At 44.6% G+C, this 18,339-nt stretch overlaps 1 protein-coding gene across 1 annotated transcript in view; it reads left to right on the top strand.

Moving 5' to 3' along the window:
• CDH4 (cadherin 4) overlaps nucleotides 1-18,339 on the top strand; it is a 417,132-nt gene that overhangs the window by 305,856 nt on the left and 92,937 nt on the right. The window contains exon 5 of the mRNA XM_059480662.1: nucleotides 13,847-14,002. Within this exon, the coding sequence (XP_059336645.1) occupies nucleotides 13,847-14,002 (156 nt within the window). The remainder of the gene's footprint in view (nucleotides 1-13,846; nucleotides 14,003-18,339) is intronic.

Consider the following 18,339-nt stretch of genomic DNA (forward strand, 5'->3'; position numbering starts at 1 on the left):
CTGGCATAGCATTGTCCCCTGCTGTTGCCCAAGTTCCTGCTTGAGAGAACTTTTTCTTTTTAAAGAAAAAAGAAAATATTTTATCTTGGAACAGTAAGGTGCCTCTTCAGATGTGAAGTCTGCCAAGATAGAAAAGGGGGAGAAGAGGGGGGATTTTCCCTTTGCTTTTACTGAATTACTTTATCATCAGCAGCACAACCAACTCTTTGGTAAGGTGATGACCAGAAATTCCATTGCAAGAAATGCTAGCTCTTTTCTCATCCACATCTTTAAGTCCTAAAATCTGGGGAAGAGTAAATCATCATTTAAACTCTGGATATTGCAACGGGAGAAAATGATTTTGCCTCTTTTCTCTCTCTGAACTAATGGATGTGGAATCTTTCAAAAAGTAAACCAACTCCTCTTAATAAAGCTCTGCATATAGATATTTAGCAGCTAAGCACTAAATCCATGGACTAGGGGGAAAGTGCAGAAGTAGTGGATTAATATAAAAAGGATGCTTTTTCCCCTTCAAAGCCTCCTTAAGTGCTGACTGATGGAATAAACCCTGAAAACTTTCTCTGTGCTAATTGTCATATTCCTTGGCTTGCATCCCATTTGCTGTCCATCATCCTCTGCAGTTTAAGAAGTTTCACACAAGAGCTTTCTTCTTGTGTTTACAGGCATGCCATGTAGTGTATTCAAACCCAGGGATGGTTCAGAGGGTCAGGAAATCTTCCTCCTGCTTCTTATTAAAAAGAAAAAGAAAAAAAAAAGAAAAAGCCCTGAAGATTTAGAATTTGAAGAAACATCATTTCCCCACATACATCCAGCTCCTCAAAGGCACAAGAGCCAACTTTGAGCTTTCCCAGAAATAAACATGAAGAGATATCCCACTCTAATCAGCACAGAAATACTGGGTCAGCCTGTGGAAATGGGTGTAAAGCTGAACTTAGAGAAACTGGTTTATACCAGCTCAGAGAGCAGGGCATAGCTTATACGGCAGCTGCATGGTTTGGGTGTGTGGCAGAATGTTTTCTTTTCATTTCCTCTGATTAAAAAAAAAAAAAAAAAAAAAAAAAGCCAAACAAAAAATAGGATACTGTATGAAATAATAATAATCTGTTCCTTTTTAGTATCACCTTTGGAGTGTGCACAGGATTGATGGAGGGAGATGACCTGTAATTCCATCCCAATTAAATGCCCAAAGTCAGCAGTTCACAATTCTTTGGCTGGTGGATTATTTTCAACCTCCCTGGTTCCCACAGGACCCATTCCCTGCGTCATTACCAACTTTTTTAAATTGAAAGTATTATGAAGGCAATTTCCTGCTACCAGCAACCAGCAACTTTCACATCACTTTCTCAGGGCCCTGCAGCCTGAGAACAACTGCTACAACTAAATCTATCAGCAACGGGGTATTGGATGGAGTGACCTGAATTACCAAAAATCAAAATGCTCAGAAAATGTGCTATGAGAAATGGGTTCTGCTTACTCCCTGTTGATGGTTTAAAGGTTGTTGGGGACCGCTGTGTTTCAGGTTCACTCCTGCTGTCATCAGGCTCCAACAAAGCTTTGGGAAGGTGTGTGTGCTGGATGGGATGGATCTGTAAGAGCCAGAGAACATATTTCTGACTCACAACTGAACTATAAAATCTGACACGACAGTGAATGTAGTGAAGAGATCAAAGAGCAGGAGAAAACACCGAGATGTTGTAAGAGCTCAGATTTCATTAGTGCTCCAATAAAAGAAACTGGAGCAGGGTTTCCCAGCCCTGCTGGAAACCTGGAGGGCTGCTCAGGGGAGCAAGGAGCAGGCTGGGTGCTGCTCAGCAAAGCCATCGGCAGGGCAGCACCTTTTCCGTCTGCTCACGGTAAGGAATAATCTTTTCCTGGGCTCACATAGGGGCTGCAGCATCCTGTGGCTGCACCACAGGAGCCCATGGCCAGTTATGCTATATATCCATGGTAAGAGGTGCAGGAAACCCTAGGAATAATTTGATTTAGGTTTCAGGTGTTTTGATAGGAACCACGGTTGAACTGGAGATCTGATCCCAATTTCCCAGAGTTGAATATCTTGAAATGTGTCATTGATGCTGTCAAATGCACAGAGGAAGCAACATCTCTTTCAATCTGTTTTACTTGCTGGAGTAGCATGTGTTTGTTGTAGCTGGTGCTTGACTGAGAGTAAAAGTGGCAGAAGCAGCACGATCTGGGGTGGGTTCTACCCTTTTAAATAGTCCCAGTGTGCAGATTTCTGCATTTCCTACATGATTTGCCTGTTCCCAGCTGGTCCTGATCCCCAGTATTGCCAGAAATATCTCTATTACACAGCTTGGAAACAAGCAGCAGGTCAGACGGGTTCTCCATGCTCACAGTTGTTCCCTATTTCATTCCTCTGGCTGCAATTGATGGACCCAGCGGTGTAGAACAAATATTGCTCCCATAATTACCTGCTGCCTGTGAGATCCACAGGTAGCACTGGGTCAGGGGAGCTTTGGTGGCAGCCAGAGCAGAGCAGGAGGTGTGTGATGAGCAGACACTGCCATTTCCTCACGTGAGTCTCCTCACTGGAAGTATTGATGTGGTTATTGGGTATCTCTAGCTAAGAGAATGCAGTTTGTTGTCCCTGCCAGCTGCATTTACAGTATTTTGCTAATCTATTCTTTTTGACACCACAAATAGTGGATTTCCTTGTGCTCCTTTATTGATCGAAGGAAAGATTCGATTTGACAGCAATTTCAGGAAAACCTTCAAGTTGTCCAAGATGCAGGAGAATTATTAACCACCCTGAGCTGACATATGGTAATTTAGCGTTTAATGTTTGCCCTGACACGCTGAGAGTCATCATACCAAGCTACCAGCTGATGCCCACAAGTTTATGAGTGTGTAAAGAGTAGCTGAAATAATCTTCTGTTTAAACACCCAGCCCTTTATTCACTGGGTGTTAAACTTCCTTTGGCAGGGAGGTGGGGGCTGGATCCCCCCTGCACTACCCACTATAGTTGGCATAAATTAATAGGATTTTGCAGCTTTTTGCAGCTGTATTTGTACAACTTCATCTTGAAATAATTTTAATTTCTGTGCCTAGGCTTATAATTTTTTCAAGCGCGTTATACAGTTGGCTGTACATAATTATGTCTTACAGCCATAAGCACTGACAATCTGCTTACCTAAACTATTCTGCTCTAAACTTGTCATTTCACTGATGGTGAATTCATATAATGCATGTAATTCACCAGATCAAAAATTAAATTATCAATTAATAATACTGCAGGAAAAAAAAGAAAATTAAACAAGAAATTCCATATGTCTATCAGAGTATCTGCAGTTAAAAGGGGAGTTAAGAACAGATAGCCCCGACCAGTCTGGACTCTAAAATCGTTGATTATTTGAATGCAGTTGTTGTTGGGGTTTTTGGAGGGTGAGAAGCTTGTGTTTGTGGTCTTTGAGGACTGTTACTTTCTTTGGAGAGTTAAATCCAGAACCAGAATGTGCCATAAATGGAAGTGAGATATGAAAAGGCTCTGTAATGTGTCAGAAATTACTGCTTTTATTTTATTTTTCTTTTTTAATCTCTGGTACCATGTCCTCAAGCTGGCTTGTCTGCCTCTTGCATTAGAAGTGTGTGGATGGGAAGCACATCAATAAGTCACATGAATAAGTCTAACATGAATTCAAGTCAAAGCAAGCAGGGGTCTCAGATCAAACCCACTCAGAAACAGAGTTAACGAAAGAGGAAAACTTGCCAAAAATCCAGCCCTGTGAATTCGTTCCAAATGAGCAGAGTTCAGCCAGGTTTGAGATTTCCTGGAAGGCAATCTCCCATCCCTGGTGCACGAGGCACATCTGCACAAGTGATGGGTGTTTGAGTTGAGGACACCCACACCAGAGGGAAAGGTACTCTTGGGACTCAGGGTGTTGGTGCAGGAGCTGCAGCTGCTGGGGCACCCTGAGCATAGGCAGGGGCTGCAGGGAGGTGATGGGAGGGCACAGGAGAGCTGCCTGGGAGAGGGGGAGCTGGCATGAGCCTGGCAGTGTGTCCTGCAGCTGCTGTGTCCTGCAGCAGCTGTGGGCCCGCACGCCAGATGTGTTCGTGTGGGCACGGGCTGGATCCAGCTGTGCGGGATGGGTGAGCCAGCCTGATGTTTGCTGTCACCTTCTGGGTGTTCCTGACCACAGAGCTCTTGTTCTGCAAGTTTATTGAAGGGAAATACAGCTCTGGAGTGCCCAGCATAGCTGCTGTGGAAGGAAACGTGTGTGCATCCGTGGGCAGAATTTGGCCATAGGGAAGAGTTATCCAGGAGGATTCAATATTTTGTCTGTGTAACAAAAGAGGATGAGTCCTAGGAGCAATGGTATCTCACACTGTCTTTCTTCACTGGTCAGTAAATCATAGAAACATAGAATATCTTGTTGTGGACAGGATCCTTCAGGATCATCAAACCTAGACCTGCACTGATGTCTTTTAGTCCCATGGTGCACAGACAGAACTTCATTCCCTGCCTCCTCACATTGGTGTTCCCTTTTACTGGCCATTGAAATAACTTCTGTATATCTTGTGCCATGTAATCTACCCTACATAACAAACAAATAGGTTTGCTTTTCCTGTAATTAAACTTTTTAGAGAGACTTTGAGAGCTGCAGAGCTTTAAATCCTGCTCTGCAAGCATCCCAAAGTAGTGTCTCAAATACAAGCCTCAGCAGATTTTGTTCTCCAAAATAGACACACTGGAGGGTTTTATTGTTGTTTCCCATTGTTAGCTATTTGCAGGCAGGTCCAAAAGCTTTATTTTGTGCTGAGGGCAGCACTCACAGTGATGCCACAGCACCACTTCTCCATGATCAGGGATATCTGTAGGCATCATGCACTGGGAGCTCAGTGCATGACTCTGGCAAAGCCAAGCTCACTACAAAAGCAAAGGTCACATACACTAAGACCAATTATATCCTTTGAGTCTGGGAAAAACTTCCTTCCTGAGGACACCAAGGCGTTTGTTCTCCCCTGAATGCTTGTTCCCTGTGTCCCAGCTCGCTGTCCTTCCAAGAGGAATGCTGCTTGTGGTAAATTGCCATGGGTCGAGTGAAGATCATTCTTCACTTGTTCTTCTGCTGTGCTGCTAAATTTTTAAATGCCATGTGCTGGATTTTCAGCTGAAATAAATTAGCGTGCCTCTGTTTGAAGCTACTGAGTCTACACTGATTTATATCAGCTGAGGGGCTCAATCATTAGTTACAGTGATCAGGTTACTCCTGTGCAGGTCAATATTTGCTGCCCTTATTTATCTTCTGCACTGAGCACTCGAGTTTCCTGCTCAGTTTTACCCAGAAAGGTGCTGGATTCCCTTTTCCAGGCTTGCTTTGTGGCAGACATGATGTAAGGACATGAGGCTTCAGGAGAGATACGCTTCAAAAAGAAATGAGGACAAATTCCCGCTGCCATGATTTGTTTTTCTTGACTTTGTCTTCATTTGGGCACAGCCATCACAGGCAGCAGTGGGGTCAGCTGCACCAAGGTGCTGCAGGATGGTGCCCTCTGCACAGAAACAGTGGGTAGCCCTTCTTAAATAGATTATGAAGGATGATCTTCTCCTGCCTGTCACAGCTCCTCTGTCAGAGGAGTAAGAACAGCATGTTTTGAGCTCTCAGATGTATTTCCTCTCGCTTTTTGTCACAGAGCATCCTCTGCAGCAGAGGAGGGTTTGTGCATCTGGTTCAAATCCCAGCCAGGCATTATCAGCCCCTTGCATCTTGCACAGCAGGAACCGGCCTCAGTTCTTCAGGGCCAAAATTCACCTGATAGCAGCACATCAGCTCCACTGGGATGCCTTCAGTCACTGCAGTGAAGAATCTGCTCTCTTGCAAGAGAGATAAGGGAAACAGTAGTAAAAATTAGTTTTGTTGCTTCTGCTATCAAGGTTCTGGCAGTGATAAGATGTTGGTCACGTGGAGGTGTTCTGTAATCTTCTTTTCCCATCAGAACTGCTCTCCTCCCTCTCTCTTGCCGTGCTACCGTCTGAAGCATTTCCACAGTGGAGTTCTCAGGCTGCAGAAAGCCCAAAGAAAGGCACATATTGCTTTAGAAATGTCTGTGCCATATTAATTACTGTTAGATGGGGAAGATCCATTAGCATTGGCCACTTCCTGATATGGGGACCGTGGCTTCTTGACCTTTATAATAGTGAGTGGGAGAGATAAATAATTACTTAATTATTTAATCACAAAGACCATGCAACAAATTGCAGTTTACTGAGTTTTTCACTGGTAAAGACAGAGACCTGACATGAGCTTCTGGCAGTCCCAAGTCACCACTCAGAAACTTTGACCAGCTGCAGAGTTGCACAGATTGCCCTCCTGAGCCCTGCAGACTTCAGTCTTTTTGTGTCAGGATAACTCAAGCTAAAACATATATTCTTTGCTGTTTCAGCAGGTAGGAAAGTAGAGTTAAGCTGCAGGAAATCCTTGGCCTGGATGCACTGCTGCACATCAGGTACTCTGTGCTTGTAGTGTGTCATCTCATCATGTACAGAATTTGGTTTTCTAGGCAAAAGCATTGTTATTTCACTTTTATCCCAAGCAGAATAATGGTAGTTTTGAATTAGACTGTGAGTCTGACAACTTCAGTTTCATCCTGTGCTTATGCGTGGGGTCACACACAGTTACTGGCCAGAGTTGCAGGCAGAAATTCTCTCCCACTGCATTACCAGCTCCTTATTGAGCCTGATTGATATGCTGCTCCCCATCTGCTCAGTGTTACATTTTCATCCAGGTAGAGGAGGAAAATCCTGGTAAACAATTCAAAAAAACTTGGAAGCGAAAGGAGTGAAAACTATCAGAGCTCCCCATGGGCATAGGGAAGGTTCCAGAGGAGTGTGTCCATGTGGATGTAATTGGCCTGAAGGGAGCAGCAGGGTTGGAGAGGAGCCCTTGGACAGAGGGAGCCATGTGGAAGCCAAATGACCTGTGAAATGCTGGGAGCTGTCAGCAGCTGAACATTTGGTGCAGCACCTCAGCCAAGCGCTCGCAGGGTGCGTGCAGAGGAAGCAAATCCTCCTGGAAAGGAGCAGGAGAGCTGGATGGGAAAGGCAGGATGGGAATGGGATGGATGGGAGTGGGATGGATGGGAATGGGATGAATGGGAATGGCTGGATGGGAAAGGCTGGATGGGAATGGGATGGATGGGAATGGCAGGATGGGAATGGTTGGATGGGAATGGCTGGATAGGAATGGCTGGATGGGAATGTCTGGATGGTAATGGCAGGATGGGAATGGGCTGGATGGGAATGACAGGATGGGATGGGCTGGATGGGAAGGGGATGGATGGGAATGGGCTGGATGGGAATGGGGTTCATGGAATGGGCTGGATGGGAATGGCTGGATGAGAATGGCTGGATAGGAACAGCTGGATGGGAATGGCTGGATAGGAACAGCTGGATGGGAATGGCTGGATGGGAATGTCTGGATGGGAATGGCTGGATAGGAACGGCTGGATGGGAATGGCTGGATGGGAATGGCTGGATGGGAATGGCTGGATGGGAATGGCTGGATGGGATTGGGCTCCTCTGCAGGTCCCACAGAACAAGCCAGGCACACAGGAGAGGTTCTCCTCTTTTGGGTTCAAACATCTCATAGCTTCGTTTCTTTAATGCAGGCTGCATCATCAGTTACATTAATGGCTTAAATGACAGCTGGAACCTCTCTGGAGCACTACTTGGACTCTGTCTTATCATCAAAATAAATAACATTAGAAATCACTTTGCAGAGATTTCAGCTGGAAGATTTAACCTGACATGGGAGAGATCCAGCCATTGAGGCAAAGGGAACGTTTTACAGTTTGGCTTTGGATTTGTATTTTAAGGAAGAAACTTAAGTTCTTAGCAGTGAATCTCAACTGTGTGGAAATTTGGTTTCTAGTCTAGGTGTAGTCCTTGGTTCTCTTTCTCTTGGTGGAAAAAGAAAACCACTTCTTCCAGGAAATGTGATGTATGCTTAAGCCTTTAGGAGGATGGATTTCACCCTTGAAAGACTTTCTTCTCTTCTTTTTGTCTGAGACCAGATAGAGCATTTTCAGAAAATCATGTGTGAGATGAAACCAGTCCCAGGTGAGGAAAAAAAAGAAATCCCCACGTAAAAATGTGCAATTCCATCCCTTCTTTCTTTCCCATGGAGGTCTTTCCCTACTGAACCTTGTTTGTAAATGCCACCACCACGGACACTTGGCTCCGTCAATGGTCATTTTGTCCAGGGGTGGATGAGCACTTAAGGACAAGCTGCTGTTAAACCCAGGGCTGGGGTTAGTGAAAATGCTGGGTTGCAAGGCACATAAGAGAGGGTTTTCTCTGAAGACAGAAGTATTTTAGAGGATATTCTGGGTTTTTGGTTTTTTTTCTTTTCCTTCTAGGACATAGCTTGGGGCCACTGGCAAGTGTGATAAAAGGAGGCAGAAGTTAAATATTACCTTCACCTGGTTGGGTCTCCAAATCTGTCTTAATTTTTCTCTGCGTGACTTTTGCATCTTTTTATTGAAACCATATGTGATTCTTTCAGCAACACGCAGTAATTTGTTTGGAAATACGGGGCTAAAGATGTGTCTCTTTACTGGCTTCTAAAACAACTGTGAAATAAGAGTTAAGAACTTTTATACAAATGAGTCCAAAACATATTGCAAATTCAGTTAAAAATAAATAAGTCCTTAGCAAAGATTTCAATAAACAGTAAGAGTAGTTGAATTAAAATATTTCCACTAAAATTAATGAGCCAATCCTGGAATGCTTAGACTGACTCTTAAGTGTGCTCTTTTAAAGGCTTTGAATATGTTTGCCTGCCTGAATTTCTATGGAGCATTTTGAATGCATGACAGATTATAATCTTCAATTATTTTAATTTGGTTTTCTTAATGGGCAAAATAGCTAAGAGCTTAATAATAAAAGACACTTACTGCTTATCATTTACATTATTTTATGTGTTCATTAATAATTATAATGGGTTTTATAAAACAAAAAAATCAAGTCTAAGTATCCTCAGGTCATGTTAGTGCAAATGTTGCATACTATTCTGTATGGTAAACTTAGTGTTTTTTGAAGGCATTTTTGACTCCATATGTTGTAGAGCAAGACAAAGAACTCCAGAGGAAATTTATTTTCTGGTTGGTTCTGTGGAAGGGAAATGTAACAGAGGATAAATGTCCTGCTTTGCTTTCCCAGATACATTTCCAGGCACAGTGCAGGGATGGGCAGAACCCAGACCTTACGAAATTCTCTAAATGTAGTTTATTAGGTACAGCAGTACTGTTGTCACAGTCACCTCTTCTGCAGGCTCAGTTGTCCTTGTTCATTCAGCTTTTCCTTACACACCCCATTTCCTGGCCCTCCAGGCATTTTCTTTACTGCTCTCTAAACAGTCTCCATTGGAACACTTCCTTTCCTGGCAATGTCGTGCTCCAAAAGCTGTACAATTTACGGTCTCAGTGGTGCCCTCCAATCTGCTGACCACACAGCTTTGCGTGCTCTGTCCCAGCCCTGCATCCCTGGCATGGGAGCATTGCAGGGATCTCTGGTGGCTTCTGTCACTGCCAGGGCAAGGGAGGAGGGCTTGGGAATCCAGCAGCAAGAAAGGGCAGTGCTGGGAGCACGAGGGTGTGGATCAGCAGGAGAAAAGCAGTGATAAAATCTGATACCTTAGAGGAGCTCACCTCTTGGAATTCTGTTCACCAGTGAAGTTTGTGGGAATGGTTTTGCTACCCAGTAAACCCTGACAGAGATGCACGATCCCTAAGATGTTATCTGTAAAAGCAGGATGCAGCCTGTGCCACAAACACTGCTTTTCCGTCTAAAAGTGACATTGAGGAGAGGCCAGCTTGGAAGGGCTTAGCCCTGTGTTGTCTCAAGAGTTGCAATGTTCATTTTCAAACATTTTACCTATTAGATCAGAGCCTGCAGTAGAAAATCCCCACCTTGTGAAATTGCACCAACTCTCCTGTTTCTGGATTGCTTTGTAGGAAGAAGGGCCGAGCCAGACTCTGGGTGCTCTGGTTCTGAGCTGCGAACGCTGCAGCGCTCTGGGTGGTTCCTCGGTGGTTTGAGCTGCAGGCAGTCCCTGCTGGGCTGCAGGGCCGCCCTGTCCTTGCTGGATGGCAGCTCCAGAGAGGGGCCTGGCTCTGCTGCTGCTCCCCCTGGGGCTCTGGTGGCTGCTCCCACATTTCCAGATGGTCCATTTGTATCTGTCACTGTTATTGAGGGCTCCTGCGTGGAAAATGCTCCCTGTGTTCCTGAGGTAGGATGGGAGCAAGGGACTGCATCTTCCAACATAAATTGCCTTTTGATCTGGGACATTTTCCCTCACCACTGAATCAATCCACTCCAAGCTCCATCCCGGAGGGGCTTTTTAGAGCATAAAAGCTGCTTTGCAAGCAAATTCCTTTTATGACAGTCATCAGCCATCATCCTTCATCCTGCTCACATCATCTTATGCAGAGTTGTATCATGCCAGGCACTGGAGAAGCTGAAAGCTCCAAGGGTTCTCCGAGTAAAAAATGTATAAATGCAGCTAAAGAAAACCATCCCTCTGCCATCTGTTCTGTAACCCAGAGCCCTGCATACCTCTTGACTGCATTATAAAAGGAGAGATAAATGAAAGGAAAATTCATGTGTATGTTCTCCAGTCAGAGGATTATCATATAGATCTGTTACCATCTTCACAATTCCCAGGCTGAATGAAGGAAAAAGTAACTCCCTTCTGAACCAGTAAATCCCCACAACCTGGAATTTTTATTCCTGATTTAGTGAGCTCCTTGGCAATAGAGAGGGCTTTATTATTATTTTTATTATTATTATTATTATTATTGTAAACTGCTCCAGGAACCGTTTCAACAAAAGAAGTAAACCTTGCATTGTGTTCAGATAATGTTCTTAACTTCTCAACAAGATTTAATAAATTGCACCCTGGGAATTAGGCAAATGAAACCTGTGGTCAAAATGTTACAGGATTACTGAAAAAAAAATTTTTTATTATTTTTTAATCTCATTAAGAGGATACAATTATATGCTCCAATATAAAAAGCGTGTGTGTGATAAACATCTCCCTGGTAGTAAAATGTACTATGCTTCATTGTCAATGGTCTTTGCAACTTTCTGTGACAAGTGCTACTTCTTACATTATTTTTTTTCTGAACACTTCACACCCTTGTATATTTACTGGAAATGGATTTAAGTATAGGTAGGAGGCAAACCCTTGTGCTATGGTTGCAATTAACAGCAAATAACGAGTCTTTGCTGAATATTTGCAGTATATTTCCCCCATTTTTGTTTTGCTCAATGCAGTATAATTAGCTCATGGATTTCTCTCAGTATAATTGGCTGTAGGTCTTATGATATATTTCATCTCCTAGATCTGCAATGATTTACATACAGACAGCTTAGACCCTATTAATGCTAATAAAAGTGCTGCAAGGACATCCTATAGCGTGCACTTTATTAAACTGTACATAGCTTTCTTCGAGAGCTTCTGTTTATCTGCGTTTCCCAAAAATAAAATATAGTGCCTTTAGCACTGAATATTTAAATCCAGGCTCCTTTTCCCTGTTTCTGTCTCTCTCTATGCATTTCTAATGCTTCTATCACAATGGGATCTGGGTACTATATGCAACAGGAAGTAGAGCAGAAAAATGTCCACTAACAGGCTCTTCCCTCCTGTGATTTGGGTTAAAACTGCCCCCATTTTGGTTCCCTGGAGTGTCTGCTTAGCTCTTTGGTGTTTGTGCTCAAGCACAGCCATAGCTGAGCCAGGCTGGGGCTGGGTAGAAGTGCAAAATGCCTTTGTTGGGTTGTTTAGGGGGTTTTCCACCTTTTTTAAGGGTAAATTTACATCATATGTTGTTTGGAGTTGTGCAGACACACACTGATAAAGACACACAGCTGTGTGTCCCACATTACCCTTCTTAATTTGTAAGGTGGGAACCCCACCCTGGCTCAGAGCTGGAGGTCCAGCAGTGTCTTCCTGTTTCCATGTTCCTCAAGCCGGGCTCCAGCTGTGGATGTGGTGGGTTGGAGCTTGAACTCCCTGGTGTGAGCTGTGCACCTGTACAGACATTGCCACCAGCTCGATTTCCAGCCCTTCCCTCTGGCAGGGCAGGGCTGACCTTCTGAAAATGGGAACTGTGATCTTCAGCTCTCAAACTGGTGGCAATGCTGTCACTGAAAGCACAGTTGTGCAAGCAATGCTTGATTTTAGTGCACCCTTCCTCTCCCACAGATTTGCTAATGAAAGTTGAATTCATGGATTGTCTGCTTGGGTCATTCTTCCAAATATCCTCTAGCCCCGCATAAATCTGGACAAATCCTCCTGTGCAGCAGCATGAGGGCACTTTCAGTGTCCCCAGGCCCTCTTTTAAGTGACTACACCAGTGTAAGTCCAGTCAGTTTTCTCAGTGCTAACAGTGTAACAAGCAGTGAATCCTTTGGAGAGAAGACAAATGGAGCTGTGTCTGTTCCCTGACCTGCAGCTCCAGCAGCGCAGGTGCCACACAGATCAATCCTGGCGGTGCCTGTAATAACTGACATGATTAGCCATTAGCAGGAGCAGGCAGCTTGGTGGGGGAAGTACAAAGAAAACAGTGTACAAACTTGGTAATGATCTGGACAAAGGTATCAAAGGAGATTCTGGGAGCCAGGGATCTGATGTTGCCCTGCACCGACACGTTCAGCATCCTGTCAGCCTCCTGTGTCAGGAGAGGAAGGAATAGCAGAAGGTCACATATGGGAGGAGTGTGCAGCAGCCCACAGCCCCATCTCAATTCCTTTGTCTGACAAGCAAAGCCTCCTCTTCCCTTGGGAAATGACCTTCTCTCCCCAAATCCAGGCAGTTTGGGGGACACAGGATCCCTCTAAGTTCGCTCAGGCCCCTCCAAGGGTGCAGCTGCTGTAGCAGAGATGCCAACGTGCATTCAGCTACGAGGGCTCTATTATCTTCCCACTGCCTCGTTGTATTCATAGACCTGTTAGGGAAAAATTTATGCACATCGCTTCTTACAGTGCCAAGACACTTAGTGATGGTGCAGGGGGTGGTAATTTATTTGTACCTTGCACTTTCTTTCGGGAATAGTCATGCTGTTGCAAGAACTTCTTTCAGCATTTGATCAGAAAATTAAATTTGTGTTTAAAGAGATAGTCAGGGTTGCTAGGACAACATATTAACCTCCCTTCTTTTTTTCCTCAGCTCTGTCTCCAAGGTTCATGGAACTCACTGTGCTGTACTCGGCTTGCAGTGTTGTTCTCAAGGTGCAGGAGGGAAGGGCTTTCAGAAACAGTGTCCAAAACATATTTTTCCTCAACAAATAATCATATAAAATGGTAACATCCCACTGGGCATTCCCAGGCTGGCCTTGTCAAGCCAGCAGGGTTGGACAAAGAGGAGCAAACAGCCCCGTTCTTTGAATTTCATGGGAGTATTTTTGTGCACAGTCACCAGGACTGAGAATACAATGGGGGAGCTTGCAGACAGCGTTTTCAGAAATGATTAATGGCTGGGAGACTCTGGGTATGGCTGAAAAATTTGGACACTTTCAGGAGACCGGGGTTTCAGTAATATGTAAACAGTGGGTTTTGTGCATTTTAGGCTCTTCCATATCTCAGTTGAAAAGTCAGAATTTCAATGATTTCTCATGAATTAAAAAGGACCAAAACAGCTGAAACTTTGTGGAATGTACTTTTCATGGCTTTTCACCAAATCTTTGGCGTTCAGCTCCCTTGTCAGGACCGACAGTGGTATTACATCTCTGCAGCCTTCTGGCTCAGATCCTTTAAAGTTGCTTAAACACCCACGTGGCTTTTGTCCAGAACTGATGGATTCCTGTCTCTGTTATTTCCTCCAGATCCGCTCGGATAAGGACAAGGAGATCCACATCAGGTACAGCATCACTGGAGTGGGAGCCGACCAGCCGCCCATGGAGGTTTTCAACATCGACCCCGTGTCCGGCAGGATGTACGTGACACGGCCCATGGACAGGGAGGAGAGAGCTTCCTACCACGTGAGCATCCAACATCCTGACTGCCAGCTGGACCCACAATTGCTGGGTTCAAGAAGGGGAGTGCTAGATCAGCCAAACCAGTGCAAAGTGCTGGGTGGTGGCAGCTGAACGTGAGCCAGGTGTGCCCAGGTGGCACCTGGTCTGTATCAGCAGTAGTGTGGCCAGCAGGACCAGGGCAGTGATTGTCCCCCCGTGCAGGGCACTGCTGAGGCCACTCCTCAAATCTGGGGTCAGTTTTGGGCCACTCACCACTTTGAGCATGTCCAGAGAAGGGTGATGGAGCTGGGGAAGGGTGGAGAGAGTCAGTTTGATGAGGAGCAGCTGAAGGAGCTGGGGTGGGTCAGCCTGGAGAAAAAGAGGCTCAGGGGAGGCACCTCACCCCTCTGTGACTCCCTGGAAGAGGCTGTAGCCATGTGGGTTGGTCTCTTCTCCCAAGTAAGAAGTGACAGATCAAGAGGAAATGGCCTCAAGTTGTGCCAGGAGAAATTTAGGTTGGATATGAGGAAAAACTTCTTCACCAAAAGGACTGCCCAGGGCAGCAGTGAAGTTATCATCCCTGGAGAGATTCAAAAGCTGTGTAGATGTGGCACTTGAGGACATGGTTGAGTGATGGGCTTGGCAGTGCTGGGGGAACAGTTGGACTTGATCTGAGAGGGCTTTTCCAACCTAAAAAATTCTGTGATTATATGAAAGTGGAGATAAACTGATGTCTTTTTCAGACACAGAGTCATTTGTTTAAAAAGGCGCAACTTCACACTGCTTGTTAAATCCATGCAAATTTATGTGTAGACTGAACCACCCAAAACCATGAGAAGCCAGTCACTACATTAGCATGTCTTGGGAAATTACTCATTTAAGAATCATTACTGCATCTAAACATGCAATAATTGCTATAGTCATTTCTCACTTTAATTCACCAGGAGATGTTCAGGCAGTATGATGGGGGTGTGTCAGATAGGTTTTTAAATACGCAGATAGGCTAATATTAAATATCAGGGAATTAATTAAGATTAATTACACTCAAAAGTGATGGTGCCTTGTGCTATCCTAGTTCATCAAATGCTCTCTACCTGCAGAATGCTCACAGTGTAATTGACTGCTGTGTTTTGATATAAATCCCAGCTCTTATATTGCACAGTGTAATTGCACAGCAGATCCAGTCCCACAAATTGCTAAAAGAATAGATTGCCCCTTGCATGATAGCCCTGCAAAATTTCAAGCATTTTCTGCATCAGCTGGAGTGGTTGTGAGAGGCTGTTTCATGGGCTGCTATCAGCCCTAGCCCATCTCCTGGCATGGTAATGGCCCTTCCCAGGGAGGCTGCAATGCCAGCAGAGCGCACGGGTCGCTTGCAGTGACACCGCGTCCCGAACGGCGCCGTCGGAGATGCACATTCTGTCAGCTTTATCAGGTATCCAGTTAACCATGTTGACACAGCTTCTGGGCTGGGGTGGAAAGATAAAGAAAATAGATTACCTCTTTAGTTGGGTGGAGAAAGAGATTTCCCCTGGGTAAAAGGAGATCTGAAGAAAAATTATTTTATACTCAGTGAACAAGAACAATTATTTTGTTTGTTGTGCCTAGGAAAATATGAAGAGAGGTTGTTTTGGAGAAGAAATGTTTGAGATAAAGCGTGTGTCATCTCAGTGTTGTTGATATTGTTTCAGCAGTGCCAGGTTATTATAAAAGTCTAGTCAATAATAAAAAAGTTAAGACTTTTGATGGAGCCGCTGTGATGTCTGCGATCAGACACTCGCAGTCAAAAACATGAGATGAAACAGATTTTGTCCTCCATCCTAAAAAACCCTGTGCCCCTTAAAGATGAACTGAACCTACCAGTCACAGTGAATTCAGCAAATTGAATTCTTGCCTTGTCAAAGGTGATGGGATGAATCTGCCTTGTACATAACACAGGATTTCCAGCCTTTGCTGTTCCTCGCAGAAACCTTGAACTAGTGGCATCCATATGTAAATAAGCATATTCATACTCTGAAGGTTACAGGAAGATGTATTTTATAGAGAGAATAAGTATGTTATGAGACCTTATAGACAGGAATACTGAATGATAGAAAAATCTTTGTTAGGAGAATAGTAGAAGGTGATGAAGAATATTTTAAACTGTGTCTGTAAATGACCTTTAGATCCTTCAGCCTCAGTAGCAATAGATTGATGATTTCTTGGACCATCAGTTTTTCATTTATTAACCCTTTGCAAAGCCTTTAGAAATACACCATGCACAAAGCAATGACCCAAACACTGGAGAGGAAACTTAGAGTGCTGAAAATGAGAAGAAATTTGGCCCATTTCCAGAAAGAAAATAAAGTTCAAAGTTTTAGCTAGTGGAGAGTTGAAGAAGTCAATGAATTTATGCCACTTCATAGAGCCCAGTCTCTAACTGATAGGAAAGGCAACATGGAGCCAGGTTTGAACTGAGTGCTGGAAGACTGAGGTGTAGTTTGGATGTGAACTACAGAGCTTGGCCACATTTAAACTTGTTTAAGATCTGCTGTAGTTTCCTTTAGCTTGAATTAGTAGCTTTGCTCTTGAGTGAGAATGTCAGTGGAGCTGCAAGGCACCAGTGCTCCCTCTGACCCAGCAGGACATGGGTTCTGTGTCTGTTCTGTGCAGCCTTGTGTTCCAGCTGAAGGTGGCTGCATTTACACAGCTCCAGGTTTTCTGCAGCCCCAAAAAAACCCAAATCTTTTCAGCATCTCTGTCACTCTCGAGTGTTGTCCTTGCTGCTTTTGTTCCCAGGTAATCTAAAAACTAATTATAAAAGAAAGAACAATAATTTGCAAGTCTTTGTAAGGCTGCATATCAAGAGTTCTGTTTCATTAACTCCCACATTTTCAACACATATTTTCTTATGCATAATTATCTGTATTGCTCCAGGACTACCATTTTTAAAATATTAGTGTTTTAAAACTCCCTGCATTCAGCAAGCCATTTGTCTGATGAAACCTGCCTTGTTCCCTAAGGTGAAACAGATTTTTTTCTAATTAGATCAGGAGTTCTGCAGCAGAACTTCCCCTGTTTTTGTGATCATTCTTGAACTTTTAGGGAGGATCATTCTGAGTTGAGTTATGCAGAGATGTGTGTGCCTCTGGGACTCAGAGCCCCTGCCCAGGTGCTGTGTGTGCTGGTGATAGCAAGTTCAGCTGTATTTCGGCCTCATCTGTTTGTGTCTGCACTCCAAACCAGAGCACAAACTCCCCAGGGACCTCACAGGCATCCCAGACACAGAGAAAATACGAGCAGAGAAAAGTAAAAAGGGCTCTGCAGCCACTAAACCAACCCCATAATGTGGTGTGGAACTGCACAGGTGGCATTGAGTGATGCCCTGGGAGCCACCCTGGTGTCATTAGTGCCATGGGACGGGACACACAGCCAAAGGACAGACAGCCATGGGACACACATCTGTGGGACAGGAATCCATGGGACACACATCCATGGGACACACAGCCAAGGGACAGACAGCTGTGGGATACCGTGAAGGGACACACAGCAAGGGACACACAGCCATGGGACAGACAGCCAGACAGCCATGGGACACACAACAAGGACACACAGCCATGGGACAGACAGCCATGGGACACACATCTATGGGACAGGAATCCATGGGACACACATCCATGGGACACACAGCCAAGGGACAGACAGCTGTGGGATACCGTGAAGGGACACACAACAAGGGACACACAGCCATGGGACAGACAGCCGTGGGACACACAACAAGGACACACAGCCATGGGACACACAAGGGACACACATCCATGGGGCACATGCCCACATTTCTCAGCCCTCTCACTGTGGCAGGTTTGTGTGTGTGCTGCATCCCCCCTTGCAGTCAGCCCCTGGGATGTTCCCTGCATGCCCAGGAAGGTGCAGCAGGTAGTGATATTTAATATGCATGAGTTCTCCTGGCCTCATTTAGCTGCGCTCCCCAGGTCCCCTTGGTGCTGCTGACAGAATTAGTGGCTCTGAATGTCTTTTCTGATCCAGACACCAGCTTCATATTAAGCTGCAGTTAGGCCTGGCAAGTACAAGGGATAGAAAATTGGTAGCTTAGTTTTCCAAGACGTTTTTCAAGCTCTGTTTTCAAAAGACATCAGCATAAACATGTCAGTAAGTAATCATTGCTTATGATACTCAAGTAATATGCATTATAGGGAAACTTTGAAGCAAGTCCTAATCCAGTTCCAGACACATGTGTGCACTGTCAGCTTCAGGCTGGTGAAATACTCCCTCAGAAATGGCTGGAGCAGAGCAGGTGGGTTATAGACTGACAAAGAGTTGTTTTAAATGCAAATGAACAAAACAATTTTACTACAAATGAA

The sequence above is a fragment of the Ammospiza nelsoni genome, chromosome 12 (genome assembly GCF_027579445.1).
Source record: "Ammospiza nelsoni isolate bAmmNel1 chromosome 12, bAmmNel1.pri, whole genome shotgun sequence".
Lineage (NCBI taxonomy): Eukaryota > Metazoa > Chordata > Aves > Passeriformes > Passerellidae > Ammospiza > Ammospiza nelsoni.